The sequence below is a fragment of the Daucus carota genome, chromosome 2 (assembly GCF_001625215.2).
Source record: "Daucus carota subsp. sativus chromosome 2, DH1 v3.0, whole genome shotgun sequence".
NCBI classification, from domain to species: Eukaryota; Viridiplantae; Streptophyta; class Magnoliopsida; order Apiales; family Apiaceae; genus Daucus; species Daucus carota.
Genome location: NC_030382.2, coordinates 36,986,946 through 37,006,366, shown reverse-complemented (window position 1 = coordinate 37,006,366; position 19,421 = coordinate 36,986,946). Strand labels below are relative to the sequence as shown.

Below are 19,421 nucleotides of genomic sequence, written 5' to 3'. Positions count from 1 at the left end.
TAAAATATTTTTGTTATTATATTAATATTTTTGCTAGTGTAATTTTTAAGAATGTATAATTATTGACTAGTTGTCGTATTAGGATTTGGTAACTTGTTGCTTTATGCATAAATCTGATGTTATATGCATTTTGTATGGGTAATTTTTTGTTAAAATTAAAAGCACAGTTAGTGCAATCCCAGAACAAAAGCGTATTATATGGGATAACCACTACATGCATTACTTATAGTGTATTATTATATAAGTTGTATTTCCACACCTGAATATATGCAGAGTTGCTATTGAGGCTTATTCAATGGAGTTAAAGAGCCTGGCCATGAAAATTTTGAACGTAATGGTAAAAGCTCTCAGAATGAAGCCCGAAGAAATGGAACTGCTATTTAATGAAGGCATGCAATCAATGAGGATGAACTACTATCCTCCATGCCCTCAACCAGATCAGGTTATCGTACTCACGCCTCATAGTGATGCTACTAGCTTCACCATTCTTTTTCAACAAACCGAAACCGAAGGCCTCCAGGTTAGGAAGGACGGCTTCTGGATTCCAGTTAAACCGTTTGCCTTCTGCTTTTGTTATAAACATTGGAGATATTTTGGAGGTACGTCTACTCCTCTACACTATCAATCTTGTTATATATATAATGCTTCTAAAGTTTTACGGTATTTAGACTTTGTTGGCTTGATCAATTGCTGCTCTGAATTTTTAGATTGTGACTAATGGAGCATACCCTAGCATTGAACATAGAGGCGTTGTTAACTCTGTGAAGGAAAGATTGTCCCTTTGCTACTTTTCTATCCCCTAACCTCTTAATGGAAAATTCGGTCCTGCGCATGGCCTTCTCTCATCCGAAACTCCTCCAAAGTTTCGAAGCACTGCTACTGACGATTTTTTGAAGGGATTTTTTGCTCGGAAACCTAATGGGAAATCTTTTTCAGACACTCTAAGAATATAAACATACTGTCCAGGGTACAAAATTTTTAAAGGCCATCAATCCGAGAGTGTTGCTATATTTGAAAATGTCTAGGGTACATTAGAAAGATCTAGTTAATATAAAAAATTTAATATTAATATAACAAAATTATATTAATATAACAGTAACAAAATTATATTAATGGCTCATGACAAAATATTAATATAATAAAAGAAATATGTCAACATACTCATGAAAAAAATTAAAGGGGTGCAAAATGAAAAACCCACATCTGTTAACAGTCAATTAAACGAAGAGTGGTCAAAGGGTGCAAAGCGAAGCGCTTTTCAAACTTTAGGATGCATACTGCCAAAAAAATTATTTGAAACCAAATTGAAAAAGCGCCTAAACATAAGTGATTCGAAGCGTCAATCACTCAAAAAATAAATGTACAATTATAACATATAAATCTTGACAAAAACATAACATATTATTTAACAAAATAATTTTGAACTTATCAAAAAAAGAGATAATTATAAAAAAAATTAAATGTCTAACCAAAGCGAGAACTTTGTTTAGACACACAAGTACTAAAATATTCATAAATCATCTAAGATTTTCTTGTGAGAACAATAATAACATAAACTAAAATTTTATATTTTTGTCAGGAATAAATTAATCATTCTTGTTCGGATAAAAAATTATAATATAAATATATATTACTAATATTTAACCTCTAAATTGCAAAATACTGACATTAAATTATAAATATATTACAAATATTCCATAAGTAATAGATATAAGCTCACTAGTAATGTATATATATGAAAGTATTTGATATTTAGATTTATATATACACAAAAATTAAGATAGAGCTAACAAACGATAAGTCCAATTTATTACAATGAATAATACTCTAAATAATTATCAAAAAAATAATATATTAATATATATATATACTAGTCATCAAATTTGACCCCAAAATACCTCTTAAAAGAACAATCATGCCATCAGTTATGGCCCCCAAAATTAATCTTACTGAAAATTTAGCCAAAAAACAAATTAATTTTTTTCCTGTACATTATCAAAGTTCAGAGGATCCTGAAAGCTACACTCATTATATGCTTGTATATGATAAGCGTAAAAGTGATAATTTGGTCGCAGTCTTCTGAAGCATATCATCTGTTGGATCATATACACAACAAATAAGTACCGTTAGATTAAAAAAAAAATATAATTGATATTTATTTATATATTTATGATTTCTTTTCCTAATCCAAAACAAATTCCATTTTTTACATGTTTATAATTTTTTTTTTAATCCAAATCAAGTATTACCAACCAATTTTAATTCTAGAAGTATATAAATCACACAATTACAAATTAAGTTTATCTAATATATTTTCTTAAAAAACATATTAAACAAATATAATATTATTCAAAATATTAAAATTAATAACGCGAACTTAATACTCACGTAATAAGTGGGAAAAAAATGTTTTAAAAGGAATTATTAATACAGGAAAAAGTTTAACTTGACTACATTAAAAAAAATAGAAAGATATGGGCCAAGAAAAAACTCCACAAAAGAAGAATATGTTCATAAGTGATTATAGATGGAAGTCCAGACCTAATAAATGTGGCGCCGGATGTTTTGTCTTTTGCTTGCATGTTTATTACTCCCTCCGTTTCAAATTAGATGTCCACTTTAAAAAATTCACACAGTTTAAGAAAAGTGGATGTTTACACATTCATTGCATTAAATGATCAAAATATGTGGAGTGAGGTTGATCTAGGAAATATAAATAAGAGATATGTGGAGTAGAATTGACTTTGGAAATATAATTTTACATTGAAAGTTGAAGTGGACAAGTAATTTGAAACAAAAAAATTTCTTGAAAGTGGACATGTAAATTGAAACGGAGGGAGTATCATTTTTCTTAATCCAAAATAAATTATAACTATAATTCTAGAACCATATAAATTTTTAGAAAAACAAACAAATTATATTAAATATCATTGTTCTAATATAAAACACATTTATAAATACAATATAATTGAAGTCTGTGTCACATATATAAAATCATGTCATACGGATATATATATTGAAAAAAAAATTAAGAGAAAGACGTAAAGAATAAAAGTAGATATTACATATAAACTCTCGTATACAAATATAAATCAACCTAAAATATCACACAGACCAGGATTTTCAACTTCCGCTACAACACCAAAATCTTCCAAATGTAAATGTGGTCAAGATTCTGAACATAAACGTAAATGTTACGATTTCATGAACAATATATCAACAAATGCACAAGAAGAACAAATAACTGACTGTTACGAACGTTATCACGAACAATACAACAATACTACTAAACAAAAAAAGTCAAAGTCCAAAAATAAGACGTGATCAAAGAACTAAACAAGAGTTTATTAGATCACCAGCATGCAGTTCTGACTTAAAATAAATATACTTTCATATTTTATTTTTATTTAATTAAAAATTATGAGTTATAATTGATAAATAATTTCTTTCAACATTTCAAATATATTAAAAATAAAAATTATTAAAAAATTACCGTGCATTGCACGGGTTATAAGCGAGTTATAAAAGATACCAGAGCAAGTTACATATCTCCCCTTTGTCAACAAGGTTAGGTTGGACTTGGAACATCAGTAATTAAATATGCAAGATTTGTTTACAGAATTGTTTTTTGTGATGTTCAGAGCCGTTGTGAATGTATAATTAAGGCTCCTGCCTATAACTATTTAACAGGTTAGATGGGATGAAAATTATTCCAGTAATCATCAAGATCGGGTTTCACCTTGGGAAATTGATCATTCTGGTTTACCATCAAGTTTGAGCATTCAGTCCTCTCCGAGGCTGAAGAAACCGCGGACAATTCTACAGGCGACTCAAACTGAGAACCCTATTAATGGTGCTAAACAATTTTAGTGAACTTATAATATTTCTAGCATTCTCCCCCTCTACTTTTGATATGGAAAAAGAAGCGAATCTCCTGAACATCTTCAAACTTATTGTGGCAGCAAGGGCTGGGTTCCTGGACTTTGAGGAGTCTGTAAGATCCTCCAAGGTCTTGCAAGGTCAAGAAAATGTAGGTTTAGCTAGCATCAGTTCTTAATGGATATGATACGAGAAACTGCTCGCACAAATTGTTGAGATGCCGTCAATAGTGAATCACAAATCAGAAGTGATGGGAAAAAACAATTTTACTGAATTTACAAGGACTAAGCCATTCACTACTTACACGGGCTTTTTGGAATCCAATAGGTTTCCAAGGGTCTTGCAAGGAAGTTTACAGTAGATAATGCATACTATGATTTTGTCAATCTGTGACTAATGTTAGATGTGTTGGTTGAAGGTTCACAAGAAAGGAAATCTAGTGGGCAGGGCTATAGATCTCGCCAAACTGCATGGTTATGATGATCTACTACTTGAGCTAGAGAGGCTCTTCAGTATGGAAAGCCTCCTCAGAGATCCTGTCAAAGGATGGCGTGTTTTGTTTACTGATGATGAAAATGATATGATGGTTGTTGGTGATGATCCTTGGAAGTAAGTGACTCTTGATTTTTGTTCTTTTTTGCTATATGACTTTAAATACCTTTTTTGTCTTTCTTAATTCTTCACGTTCTCCATCTTTTTAATCAGCACCAATAGTTATGGATGCTTCAAAATCTCCATCTGTTGGACAGGCAGGTCAGTCGTTGGCCATCAGTGTTTGAACCTCAAGACTACTTTGCTCATAGTATGTTGTATAAGTGTTGCTATTTTAAAATTTAGACATGATAATCTATATCGTGTGTGCTTCCTAATCTCTATGTAACCTTTACCATTACAGTGGAAAATAATGCCTTAATTGTGTGTTCATTTATATGAATATCTGATCCTATTATAAGCATGTCAATCCTAGTTGCCAGTATAATCTAATAAACAATTTCCAGAACAAATGTAAATGACACTAGAAAAATTTATAGTGCTCTGATGTTTTTAACATGCAATCTCTTTTGTACGTCAATGCTAGTTTTTATTCTAAACTTTAGGAAAAATAGTAGGACTTGGTCTTGTAGCATAGTTAGCACCAAGGGTCGGGGGTGTTCATATTTTTGATGGAAATAGCAGTAGAATTGGAATGAGGAAGCGTACGAATGAAACAGGACATGTAAGAATAATAAATTTTTCTTCCAAACAACAAGAAGAAAACTGATCTTTAAACCAGTAATTTGAAACTAAAAACAACTCCCAAGAGTAAATATTTACGGCAAGGTGGTCTAAGAAGAATCAATTGAAACGTAACATTATAATATATACTATATATATAACTGGGAATCTATTAACTTCATTCTGATTTATTATTACAAAACAAAATCACAGCTTTATTGGTGAAAAGTATTAGGTTAATAGATAATTATTTTGCAACAGATTTAGCTTGATTGCGCAACTTAACCTAACTAATATCTTTAAACAGTTCACGACCGATGATCATTCTTCTGATCTCACTAGTCCCTGCAGCAATCTCATAGAGTTTTGCATCTCTGAGAAGACGACCGGTGTCATACTCATTTATATATCCGTTACCGCCTAAACATTGAATTGCCTGTATTTTTTTTTTTTTTTACATAAATACAACTATTTTAGGATACCTATGTGTATATATAAATGCATACGGTTTGGATCAAATGAGAAGGATACCTGCAATGCAACCTGAGTTGCACTCTCAGCTGCTAAAAGTAATACACCAGCACAATCCTACAAACATATCAGTTCATATAATCTTATTTAGTTACAAATTTATACTTTTAGATCAATTCTAAGACTTCAGTAACAAAATACTCAAAGAAATAAGTTGTGCGTGCATATATAACCTTCGTATCAATTTTTCCATTATCACAGTCCTTTGCAACTGAATACACATACGCTCTGAAATCATTATGAAACAATTAATGTTATGACAATTTAATAGAAGTATTCAATCCTTACTGCCAATAAACAATATACATTTACTAATTTCTAAATAAGAATTAATCAAATCAGATCAGACTCACCTTGAAGACTGAAGTGCAGTATACATGTCTGCAATTTTCCCCTGAATTCAAGCGTATAATTGCCGGAACAAATGAGAAACATATACTCCCTCCGTCCCCCTGAGTTATATACATTGGGGGACGGGGACGCGGCACGGACTTTAATGCTCCTGTAAAGTATAGTTTCGTAACTTATTTTTAAGATTTTCTTTTTCCGAATAAAAACTTGAATGTTATATTTTTATTCAGAAAAAGAAAATTTTAAAAATAAGTTATAGAACTATATTTTATAGGAGCATTAAAGTACGTGTCGAGTAGTGAAAAAGAAACGTATAAAATTAAATGGGACAGAGCGAGTATATAATTACTTCCTTTTAATTTGATATGATTAGAAATGAATGCTGCACCGTTTACTGAGAAATCAGTCTTGTGTTGAATGCAAATTCGGTATGTTTTCCTTATTAGTGCGAATAGAAGAAAGAATCGAACCTGTATTAGTTGGAATTGACCAATTGGAGTGCCAAATTGTTCGCGTTGTCGAACATAAGGAATAGCTATATCAATACATGCTTGCATTATTCCAACAGGCGCCCCAGCAAGCACAACTCTCTCGAGATCTAGACCCGCCATTAAAACATAAACTCCTGAAAAGAGTTAACATTTACTACTGTTAGTCAGTAGTCTCTGTAATACAGATTACCAGTTTATAGTTTATAGTTATGGTATTGTTTTTGTAAGGTGTTAATGTATATAACTGTAGGTATACCTTTCCCTTCTTGTCCAAGAATATTTTCTTCAGGGACAAAACAGTTGTTGAATACAAGCTCGCACCTGCAAATTTTTAAAATTTTAAATACATATCACCGAAGAGGACACTAGACCTGCAAATTTTGCACAACAAATGCACAAAATGCAGATTTTGTGAATTGTGAATTAGATTGTCATTATTAGCGGTGTAACATACGTAGGACTTCCTCGCATTCCAAGTTTGTCCAACTTCTGCGCGGTGGAGAATCTGCATTATATTTGCAGGGAATTAACAAAACTGCTTATTTGGACCAAAAGTACATGTGTAGTATATGCCGCAATGTCTAGTTAAAATATTTCTTTGGTATGCTTGGAACTTGTTTTTCAGCCTGTTTTTCTCATTATTTATGTTAGTAATTATCAGATCTTATTGTGTAGCTTGTTTTTCCTATACGCGTACATATGAAAAACTAGGCATACCCAGGCATTCCTTTTTCGACGATGAAAGCAGTGATCCCTTTGGAGCGGGCAGCCATATCTGTTTTTGCGTATACAATCTTATAGATTATAGTTCCGCAGAGACATGAACTATATCAGACTTCATTCAGCTAAAAGCTGGGACCGCTTCATAGCAGCTGAGGTCTGCGACAATATATGAAATATATTACCAGTGTCTGAGCGATAGGGCCGTTAGTGATCCACATCTTGTTTCCGTTGAGGACGTAGCCTCCCTCGACTCGATCGGCTTTGCATTTCATACCCACGACATCGGAACCAGCTGTATGTTTGGCAACAAGGTATCAAAATTTTATCTCATTCAGATGTTCAGAAGCTCTGCTCTGAACTCTGTAACGTTTCCTTTGAACAAGTTATCAGTAATGTATAGCTAGCTAGTAGCAAGTCTTTATACTCCAAGGAGAAGGGATAATTAGTTACCGTTTGGTTCACTCATTGCCAGAGCTCCAACGTGCTCGCCGCTGATTAGCTTTAACAAGCCAAATGAGGATTCAATTTTTACACATAAATTGTCAATAGAATCATTTCAGCAATAGTATAAAATAATATCATTCGGAGTTGTCACTCAGGGAATTGTGATCGGAAGTCATTTGATTAAGTACGTTCATATATATATATATGAAAATTTTCTCAGCAGACGAGTGACGAATTTTAATTGTGTTTATGGAGGTATCATTATTATAATATAAATAGAACCGATCAAAAATTGTTAATTTAATTTTGTATTTTCTTTTGAGATTCTAATATTTCTCTTATGAAAATCTGTTATGATACTGAAACAGAACATCTCCTTAAAAAGAAAAATATTGGATATAGAACCCTCTTAAAGCCTCTGAACAATTTATATTTCACTAGTGACTTTGAAAAGGAAACCTATGTTACATACCTTTGGCAAGTACTTTTTCTTCTGGACAGGATTTCCAAACTTCACCTACATAGATAACAATGCCACGTATTAAATAACCCTCACCTTCCTGAATCCTGCTTACTCTTTTTTAAAATTTTTCATGGCTCGACATGCACTTTCATTCTTTTATAAAATATAATAATTCTATAATTTTCTTTTAAAATTTTTATTTTTTAAGTAAAATTTTTATTTTGTGTGTCGTATCCCCGTCCCTGGGTTCGTGCAAAGGTAATTTTAAATGATTTTTTCATGTAATTTTTAGTTATTATATTTTATATTTTTGAATAATTAAAAAATAAAGAGAATAATTACCAGGATTTTATATTTAGTTATATATTTTGAAATGTATAAAAATTAAAATTTAAATATATTATTCTGGGGAATGAATTTAAACATTTATATACATTTTCGATCATATCTAACAGTTTGCATGTCGAATATGATTTGAAGTGAGATGAGACGAGTATATCATACCAAAATACATATTATATTTATGCTCGATTTTTAAATTTTAGTACATATTAATTTATATTTTTGAAGAAAGAAACGAAATCAATCATCAATATACTTATATAAAGGAGAAGCGAGGGGCGTGTAGGTGGCGCCTCTCACATCGCTCCGTTCTATTTTTCTAATTTTCTGGAATTTTTGGATGAAAAATATCAAGGGGCGTGTAGGTGGCGCCTCTCACATCGCTCCGTTCTATTTTTCTAATTTTCTGGAATTTTTGGATGAAAAATATCAAAAATTAGAACTACCCTTTTTGGTTTTGGATATATTAGAAGTAAGTTTCAGAATCTGATTTTGTTTCATATTATTTATAGAATATAGCAGCTTGAAAGTTTTAATATGATTTTGTTTTAGATTATTTATCGAATATAGCAGCTTGAAAGTTTTAATCTGATTTTGTTCTATTTTTTTGGATGAAAAATATCAAAAATTAGAACTACTTTTTTTAATTTCGGATATATTAGAAGTAAGTTTCAGAATCTGATTTTGTTTCATATTATTTATGGAATATAGCAGCTTGAAAGTTTTAATCTGATTTTGTTTCAAATTATTTATGGAATATAGCAGTTTGAAAGTTTTAATCTGATTTTGTTTCAGATTAATTATGGGAAATAGTAGCACACAAGTCTCTCTGCACCTATAAATAGCCCTGTAAGTTGTAAGGTTTTGGATTATCTAAACACAACCTTCTCTCTCAATACCACAACCCTAAATCTCTCTGGTGATAGTTTTCTTACTCGATTTCTAACTCGGTGGTGCCGTTCTTATGCAATGATAAGTGAAGGCTGTTTATACCGTATTAAAAGAAAAATAAAAGTTGTTGCAAGCAAAGGTGGTTATAGACCGCTATGTGAGAGTCGACAAATCCAAACACGGGGGAGAAGAATATACTCTTGACATGATATTGATAGATGATATTAATAAATAAACTATTAGTGATATATGTTTGTAAGTTATTCTTTTATAATATTTGTTTTGTTCATCGGACATGTTTGTTGTTGTTAATCTTTATATGATTTACTTTGAACACAGGAAAAAATTATTCATGCATTATTTGTTTGCTCCGTTCAAGCAACTTTTAAGTGAAGACTATTCATACAGTATTAAAAAATAAAGGTTGTTACAAGTAAGGGTAGTTATGCACCGCTATCTCACGGATTTAAGTTAGATGTTCTTGTGCACAATCAATCTTAAAAAATTGGAAGAAGGTGACAATGTAAGAACATGATTACTTTTCAATAAAAAAACACAAATAAAATTAAGATTCATCGTGTTTTAAATTGTTAATTATGGGTAGAAATTTATTTTTATTTTTTCAATATGAATTATAGTCCAGTTTTGCAATTTTATATATAAGTATTGGTATATTACATCAAGATATTTATAATATATAATTTATTTTATCCTACAAATATTAATTTTTAATCATTAATATACTTTTTATAGACAGCCACTAAATTATTACATTCTACAAATATTAATATTGAATCATTAATATAATTTTTATAGGCCGCCGCAACGCGCGGTTTCTCAACTAGTATACTTATATAAAGGAGAAGCGAGGGGCGTGTAGGTGGCGCCTCTCACATCGCTTCGTTATATTTTTCTAATTTTCTGGAATTTTTCAATGAAAAATATTAAAAATTAGAATTACCTTTTTTAGTTTCGGATATATTGGAAGCAAGTTTTAGAATTTGATTTTGTTTCAAATTATTTATGGTATATAGTAGCCTGAAAGTTTTAATCTGATTTTGTTTCGCATTATTTAATCATGGGAAAGAGTAGCACACAAGTCTCTCTGCACCTATAAATAACCCTATAAGTTGTAAGATTTTGGATCATCTAAACACAACCTACTCTCTCTTAATACAACAACCCTACCTCTCTCTGCTGATAGTTTTTTTGCTCGATTTCTAACTCGGTGGTGCCATTCTTCTGCAATGATAAGTGAAGGCTGTTTATACGGTACTAAAAAAAATAAAGGTTGTTGCAAGTAAAGGTAGTTATAGACCACTATGTGGGAGTCGACAAATCCAAACAAGGGAGAAGAATATAGTCTTGACATGATATGGATGGATGATATCAATAAATTAACTATTAGTGATGTATGTTTGTTAGTTTTCTTTTATAATATTTGTTTTGTTCATCGGACATGTTTGCCGTTGTTAATTTTTATATGATTTATTTTGTATACAGGCAAATAGTATTCATTGTTTGCTCCGTTCAAGCAACTTTTAAGTGAAAGTTGTTTATACAGTATTAAAAAATAAAGGTTGTTACACGCGGGGGTAGTTATAGACCGCTATCTCACGGATTTAAGTTAGATGTTTTAATGCATAATCAATCCAAAAATATGGAGGAAGGTGACAATGTAAGAACATGATTACTTTTTAAAAAAACACAGATAAAATTAAGATTCGTCGTGCTTTGAATTGTTAATTACGTGTAGAAATTTATTTTTATTTTTTCACCATGAATTATGGTCCAATTTTGCAATTTTATATATTAGTATTGGTATTACATTTAGATTTTTATAATATAAAATTTATTTATCCTACAAATATTAATTTTTAAGCATTAATATACTTTTTATAGACAGACACAAAATTATTATACTCTATAAATATTAATATTAAATTATTAATATAATTTTTATAAGCCGCCGCAACGCGCGGCTTCTCAACTAGTTTATCTAATAAAGTCAATTTACTCTCGTTGTCTTCTTTTTGCGTTCTATCATAATAATATGGGCTCAACAACTTATTTTTACTCGCCTTTAACCCGTGCGAAGCACGGGCGGGTATATAGTTCGTAATTTATTATTTATAATCTAAATTTTGACATCATTTTATTAGTATATTAGTATTAACGGATTGAATTTGAATTAAATTATATTATTCAACTGATTATATTTTCACCCTATTACTTGCAAATGGACAAATCCTGATACACACACACACGATTTTAGTACATTTAATCCGAATTTAGTAATGTAGATTTAAAAATCAGAAAATTCAAATATTTTCCAAACATAACCGATCATGTAATACTTTTGAAAGATTTAGTAAATCAATCGAATTTTAACATAATTTTGGTTTTTTGGTTTTTTGACAAAAATAACTTTTAAGATTAGAGTTGGAAAGGGTTATATAATGGTTCGTGTTTATATTGAGATAGAACACGTTAAAGTTAAAAAGAGTTATATGAATGTTCTTGTTAAAAGAAGATATTCAAAATTGTATATTTATAATTTTATTTATAATATAATTATAATTTTTTTAATGAAATATTATATGATAAATGGATTGTTACGAGTGTTTTTAGGATTTGAAACTGTTTAATAATATAATACTAATAGACTCCACATTTGTAGACTTGTAGTACCAAAAGGAGAATATCAAATTAAAAAATATAACTAAAACCTTGGATTACAAATTATACCCATGTTACCTTATTATATTATAGTATAGATATAAAGCGCGTTTTACGTAAAACATATATAAATTGAGAACGTGAAGAAATACAAAATTATTAGTATGCTGATTCCAAATAAATAAAATTATTAGTATACTAAGTGTTGCTATTAATCTCGATTTCATCATCATCACATACACGTAAATATTACTAATGACTGTCAACGAAACACCAAACGACGCGATCTAACTGGCTATGTCCAGAAAGAATCACGCCACTCTGCTACTGAATCAAGACTCAAAGGAAAAGAAAAACTGGTGTGATCTTTTCAAAATATAAAACTACATAATTATGTGATTTTTCATTGATTTATTGTATATATGATTGTGACTTGATTCATATTTCATTTTTCATGATTCGGTATAATTGTGGGCTTAAATCTATTTTTGTATGGATTGGTTTGTATCCTACTTTATCTTTTCATCCGTTTTAGTCCGATTTTGAGGAGTTTTGGATATGTGTTCTTAATCTTGTATTATATGATCAGTTAATTTTATGTGTTCTATATTTTTTTGATTCTTTGTTTCGCTAGTGTTCATGATAAATGTTTGTCGTTCTTGGATGGTGGTGGCGGAGATGGCGACTTAATTAGTGGGCGTGATGTAATTAGATTAACTAATTTTATTGCTTGTTTTTAGTTTTAGTTTTGTAATTTTGAATATTGTTTGGTTTTAATAGATCATAATTTTAGTTATTTTTTGAATGGTAAGTTGACTTATTTAAATTCATTTATATGTGGAATTTGACTTTTCTATTAATAATATGATTTGAATTTTTGTTTCCTCGTTAAAGATTAATTGATAGCCTTTATGGTTAATTATTGTACCTGAATTTCATTATTCATGATGACCATAAAAGATGGTTTTATCTTGCCTTAATGAGGTATTATTGCGCCATTAATGGTTGTTTGTTTTATTGGTGTATACCAAATATATATTGTGCTGATAATGATTTTGAGCTAAAATCGTGTTTCATGACAAGATTTTGTCATTTATTTGAATAGATATATCTTAGCTATGTTTTAATTCAGTTTTATTTTTATTTATATTTTAAATATTAATTGTTATATCCATCAATTATTTTCTGATGGGATTTATATTTTAGATTATATTATTTTCTTAGGTATCTAACCAAAGAGATTTCATTGTCTCTTTGGTGGAGATTTTTGTTTTGTTTTACATATATTTTCATTTTATTTTTCCCTATTCTTTAAAGTTATATTATTTTCATATCCTTTTCTAAATTATGAGTTTGTTTATTTATGTATGAACTTATTATGTTCTTTTATTTTGTTGTAATTTTTCAGGTTATGCGAGTGGAAGAAAGGATGGTAGCGGAACCTTTATGAGGTGTTTTCTTATCGAACATTAAAGTTTTATTGTCTAAGTGTCCCCGATCATCTTTGCATGTTCGAGAGTTAGATGGTAAACTTTTTTGAACGAAAGGAACTCCTGCAGCTCTTGTATTCTGATACAATTCGTTATACGAGAAAGTATCTTGTGACAAAAAAAAAAAAGTGTTGCTATTAAAATACTAACCAGTTGATTAAGGCAGACATTAGAATGTACGCCGTAAGAAACGCCAACGGCGCCAGAAGCCCGACTTATTTCCTCCAAGGCGATGGTGTGATATAAATAACCTAAATTCATTCCCCCGTATTCCTCTGCAATATCGCTTCATTTCATTATTCAGACTATAACAATGACTCGATTTTCGATTTTCTGAGTTTGATTCTCCGTCATCCCGAAAATTATCTCAAAACATATACTGTAACTTCTATCCAAAAAATAGAAATAGAAAATACTCCCCAGATCCTTGATATACGGGCTATATCAGAACTATCTGAGCATCCGAAATTTAAAATACAATATTAAAAACTAACGGAACATGTTATATTTGTACAAGCAACAGCTCTTTACGAACATTGTTAAGCTGTTTTAAACATACCAGGAGCAGTAATTCCGAGGAGATTGAAATTCCCCATCAGTTTCCACAAATTCACCTCCTGCCAACATATGAAAAAATGTGATCAAGTAACTTTTTCCGGAAAATAAGTACTTGTCGAAAAAATGTACCTCTGGGAAACTATCAGTTCTGTCAATTTTGGCTGCATAAGGCGCTATATTTTCCTGAGCAAATTGCGCAACGCTCTCCTTGAACTACACATATAACACAGACACGTTAATCGTTATCCACCTAACTATGATCATGTGTAAACACGTATGCTTGCGAAAAAAGAGCGAGATCGATAGATATTTAATAAACCTGAATTTGGGTTTCATCGAAAAGCATGGAGGTTGCGAAAGTAGCGCGACGCTGCAATGCATAGTTTGAGGATGTTAATAATCTCTTCACTCCGGCCAGCCTCTGCATTTTTGTTGATCAACTCCGGTGGGATAGTACACGATATCTTCAACGCGGAGTTAATCTACAACACAGATATATAAAATGGTACGTAGCTGCTAGCTGGCCAGCTGATTTTCTCAATGATATATAGTACTCCCATCATAATGGAGCCGTTTGGCCAACCTTAAAAAAAGTGACGTTTGATGTAAAATGGAAAGAAGTGAAGTAGAAGTTAGAAGTAAATAAGTTAATAAAGTGTTTGGAAAAGAAGCAGAAACTGTGAAAGAGAAACTAGCATCTCAGTTTCTTAAAAGTGCTTCTACTTTTTTACACAAATGGATCAAGAAAAGCAAAAGTTGCTTCTGGTTCCCAAACAGGCCTAATATATTCTACTTATTTAATGTTCACGTTCCCTTCGCACATGTCCAATCATCATAACCAACTTATTTTTAAAATTTTAGATAAACTGGTTATTTATATACAAGGTATTATATATGCGCATTCGATATTGTTAATTTTTTTAAAAAATAATACACTTTTTCGATGATCCTCGAAGTATATGATTAACTAATTTAATATGAATTTTAACCTCCCTTCTCACTAGTAGTCTGCAGAGCAGAGTAGGCTATAAGTTCAGAAAGGAGCAACTTATAGAAGATAAAAGTTATATCCCTTTCACTAATAATTCTCACCAATGCATAATTGTACTTTTGTGTGTTTTCCATACTTTCCCCATTTCTCACACAAGTAGGAATGTCCATTATGCATGGTTTTCAAGCAGTTCGTGTATTTGCATCATTTAGAAAACTTGAACACATGCATTCGTGGAAATTCGTATACTACTAATTTTAACTTTAGCGGATGTTTAGAAATTTGTCGGCTAACACGTTTTGTTCGTTTGTGGACAATGAAATGAAATGAAATAATATAAATAAAAATAAATAAAATATCAAAAATAGAAATGGAATTGAATTTTGACGAGGTTCAAGATAAAATTGAGTACAAAAGATAATGAAATAATTTTATTTTTTTTTACAAAATAAAGCGGTTTGTGGCTTAAAACCTAAGAAATCAAATATCGGAAAGAATGATATTACCTCCGTCCTTTTTTACTTGTCACTTTGACTTTTTGCACGTAACTTAAGGTGATTAAAAAACATAATTTTGCTCATTTTTTAAATTTTTTTTTATGAATAAAAATATAAACTATAAACTTTAATTCAGAAAAAGAAAATTTTAAAAATAATAAGTAGAAGTATGTTTTTTAATCATCTTAAATAATGTGCAAAAAGTCAAAGTGACAAGTAAAAAAAGACGGAGGTATTATCTATGAAGGGTTTGTCCAGTGTGTGGGCATAGGCTAAGCGCGGAATTTGATATGCTGGGAGATTTTGATTGATATGGTTATTGTATTTGCAGGGGGTCCACCAGATATGAGAGCCAATCAAAATCTTCCAAATTTTTAAAATTTCGCGTTTAGTATATGCACACAAGAAAACCGATTTATGAATAATCATCTTCGATATAGTTCAACTTCCATTTTATTTCTTTACTCCAACTTACAAGAACCTTCGACTTGAGGGAACCAAAACTTATAGATGGTACGATTGCAGCATCCACGTACTATTTCTGGATGTGATTAATGAAGTATTTGTTCCAGCTCTAGCTATTTGGGGTACCTACAGATCGAATACATTATGAGTAATAAAAAATACAAACAAGTTTAACAATGAAAAGAAAAACTTCATCATTAAAATAACACAGATCAATATACCCATCAATGTTTTAGAAGTTGCCTATGCATTATCAATATAACCTTTATAATATCGTTCTCAACCTGCTACTTCTTTACCTTCAACTTTCAAGTGCATCGATGGGGGCTGAAGTTATTGTCCCAAAGCCCCCTATCCTAACAGCTAAATCACAAATCCGAGAAAATCACCTCATCTGCCTGTCCCTCTCTCAAATCCAAATCTCTCTCTCAAATTTATTATTATAAATAATAATAGGGGAACAAATATAGAGAGTGCTATTGGAGTAGTTGATACTAAAAATACATTATCTAAATCATTAATACTCACTAACATTCATTATTAAATATTATTAATAGGTAATGAGATAAGAGCAAGTCCAAAAAATACCTATCTCACCTTCTAAACGTGATACATTACCGATTGAATTGGTGGCGGTAAGTGGTCTGGTGAACAACAAGAAACATAGGTAGTAAATTATTTTATATTATTAAACGCCGCTCTGTCACTATCTTCTCAAGAAGGTAGGTAGTGATATTGAGAATTAGAGCTCCCAGTGGACCACAAAGCAAGAGTGGGAGGAACACACAAGGCAAAAATTCATCTGAAAAAACCTATGTTAAAACAAGGTGGGGTTTAGGGCTGTTTAACGAACCGAGCTGTTCGCGAACAAGCTCGAGCTCGGCTCGTTAAGAGCTCGTTCGGCTCGGCTCGTTAAGTTAACGAGCTCGAGCTCGAACACAAAAAATTGTTCGTTAAGTAAACGAGCTCGAGCCGAGCTTTTAGTATGTTCGGCTCGAGCTCGGCTCGAGCTCGGCTCGTTAAAGCTCGAAAAAATGTAATATTTTCGGGGGTTTTTTATAATTTATATATGTTATTGGACTCAGAATTCAACATAATATATATATATATATATATATATTAGTGATGTAAACAAAATTTTAGGAAATAATAATTTTATTTGGTTTTTAACAGGCAAGTAGAAGTTTGACTAGTACCGCTAACTAGTGTTTAATCTACCGATCCAACTGTATGGATGTTAACATATATACATTTTAGTGATATAAACAAAGTTTCAAAAAAAATTGAAATTATTAGGTTAGCTATTTTAAGAGTCAACTAGCGGTTTGTCCTTATTTTTTTCTGGCTCGGCTCGACTCGACTCGACTCGGCTCGGCTCGTATTTGTTCGCGAACAAGCTCGTGTTCGGCTCGTTAGTTAACGAGCCGAGCTTGAACACAATTTTTGTTCGATTAAAAAGCTCGGCTCGGCTCGGCTCGTCAGAAAAAAAATTAAAGCTCGGCTCGGCTCGGTTCGTGAACAGCTCTAGTGGGGTTTGTCAAAGGGGCACAAGTCAAAGTCACAGATTTAGTGCTTAAGCGGCCTTCACAAAGTCATATATCTTGGTGTTGACTCCAGCGAATGTATAAACCAATCTTGCGTAACAAATTTTGTGCATAGGTTGGCAGATACAGTATATCTCTTCTGCCGTTTTTGTTGTTTCACCACTGTTAGACCAGGGAGAATAACTATGTTGGGTTAAGAGGGGTTTAATATTCGTTATCTGATAGAAAATATAAAGATTTATTTCAAAAAAAACAAAATTTTATTTAACTTTTTCAGAAATAAGGTTTCAAAAATAAATTCTTATATCTAAAACTTAAATTTACACAAGCAACCCCTGTATACTGGATCCCACTCTGTGTAAGCCTGAACATGAAGAGACCCTTCATGTGGGGTGGGGCTTTCATATGCTATTTAGAGCAAGTCCAACAATGTCCTAAATCAGTGTCTTAAATTAAAATTTAAAGTATTTGGATTAAATGTGTGTTCCAACATTATTGTCTTAGTGGTGCCTGTCAGTTTTGTATATGCATACTCATGAGATGGAGAAGAAGATGTAGCAGAATGTAAAATTGTATTAACTTGTCTTTGACACACTACATTACTGATATATATACACAGAGCTTGACTTGCTCAGTAAGCTAAAGCTATGCCAGGCTGTCCACTATGCCAGCCTGTCTATGTAACTAACTAGTAACTAATTTGTCCACTTGCACCACTTGCATCACGAGGACCATGCTGCTCACACCCATGTTGTTCACACTGTTGGTCCTCCAGTTCATCAATAGTAGCAGTAGCTGTAACATCCCCCCTCAAGTTAGGTGGTTTGAATAGATTGCAAACACCTAACTTGGACAAGAACTCATGAATCTGTGCAGAAGATAATGCTTTAGTAAGTAAGTCAGCTGGTTGAAGCAGAGTAGATATATGAGTAGGAGCTATCATGCCAAGTTGCAGCTTCTCACGAACGATGTGGCAATCTAACTCAATGTGTTTTGTACGTTCATGAAACACAGAGTTGGAAGCAATATAAATTGCAGACTTATTGTCACAGTAAAGGGTAATGGGAGTTAAGTGATAAATGCCAAACGCCTTGAACAGATTAAGTAGCCAAGTAAGTTCACAGCAGGTATCAGCCATGCTGCGATACTCTGCTTCAGCAGAAGAACGGGAAATAGTGTGTTGTTTCTTGCACTTCCAAGAAATTAGAGAAGAGCCAAACTTTACACAGTAACCAGTGAGGGAGTGCCTTGTTTCTTTGTCCCCAGCCCAATCAGAGTCACAATAGGCAGTTAAAGTAAGAGCGGAAGATGAAGACATCAGTAGTCCTTGACCTGTGGATCCCTTTAAGTATCTAAGTACTTTGTGAGCTGCCTGTAGATGATCACTACGAGGAGTGGCCAAGAACTGAGACAACACTTGTACAGAGTAGGCTATATCAGGTCGTGTCACTGTCAAATACAGTAAACGGCCAACAATCCTCCTGTAGGTGGAGGCAGTATCAACAGGTAACAAGGGACTGGAATTGTCCGGTAGGTTATGGTTTTGTTCCATTGGTATCTTAGATGGTTTTGCACCTAGAAGACCTGTGTCTGTGAGAATATCCACCGTGTACTTCTTTTGATGCATGTATATGCCTTTATCTGACCTGGCAACCTCAATTCCCAGAAAATACTTGAGGGAACCTAAATCTTTGACTTTAAATCGTGTTGCTAGAAACTGAATGACTGTTTGTATGAGCTGTTTATCTGAGCCAGTTACCAAAATGTCATCCACATAGACAAGCACAGCCACAAATTTTGAGTCAGATGTAAAAGTAAACAGACTATTGTCTGAATGAGATTGTAGAAATCCATACTCCTTAAGTGC

At 31.9% G+C, this 19,421-nt stretch overlaps 1 protein-coding gene and 1 pseudogene across 1 annotated transcript; one reads left to right on the top strand and one right to left on the bottom strand.

Moving 5' to 3' along the window:
• The first annotated feature begins 134 nt into the window (after window positions 1-134).
• On the top strand, window positions 135-953 carry LOC108207485 (oxoglutarate-dependent flavonoid 7-O-demethylase 1-like; annotated as a pseudogene).
• Window positions 954-5,264: 4,311 nt separating this feature from the next.
• Window positions 5,265-14,582, bottom strand: LOC108209337 (2-methylacyl-CoA dehydrogenase, mitochondrial-like). Its single transcript, XM_017380182.2, has 15 exons — window positions 14,377-14,582; window positions 14,187-14,270; window positions 14,059-14,116; window positions 13,650-13,774; window positions 8,107-8,151; window positions 7,641-7,689; window positions 7,373-7,482; window positions 7,185-7,261; window positions 6,922-6,972; window positions 6,724-6,788; window positions 6,447-6,601; window positions 5,979-6,019; window positions 5,799-5,853; window positions 5,626-5,682; window positions 5,265-5,530 (listed from the first exon to the last, which is right to left on the bottom strand). The coding sequence occupies exons 1-15, from the start codon at window positions 14,482-14,484 to the stop codon at window positions 5,381-5,383; spliced, it is 1,230 nt and encodes a 409-aa protein (XP_017235671.1). The 5' UTR covers window positions 14,485-14,582; the 3' UTR covers window positions 5,265-5,380.
• Between the last annotated feature and the right edge of the window lie 4,839 nt (window positions 14,583-19,421).

Excerpts from the sequence above, each read along its gene's own strand:
- LOC108209337 (XM_017380182.2), bottom strand. The coding sequence starts at position 14,484 with ATGCAGAGGCTGGCCGGAGTGAAGAGATTATTAACATCCTCAAACTAT. Across the intron at positions 7,690-8,106 it reads AGAAAAAGTACTTGCCAAAG|CTAATCAGCGGCGAGCACGT; the intron begins GTATGTAACATA and ends GGCTTGTTAAAG. Across the intron at positions 5,854-5,978 it reads ACTGCACTTCAGTCTTCAAG|AGCGTATGTGTATTCAGTTG; the intron begins GTGAGTCTGATC and ends TAATGATTTCAG.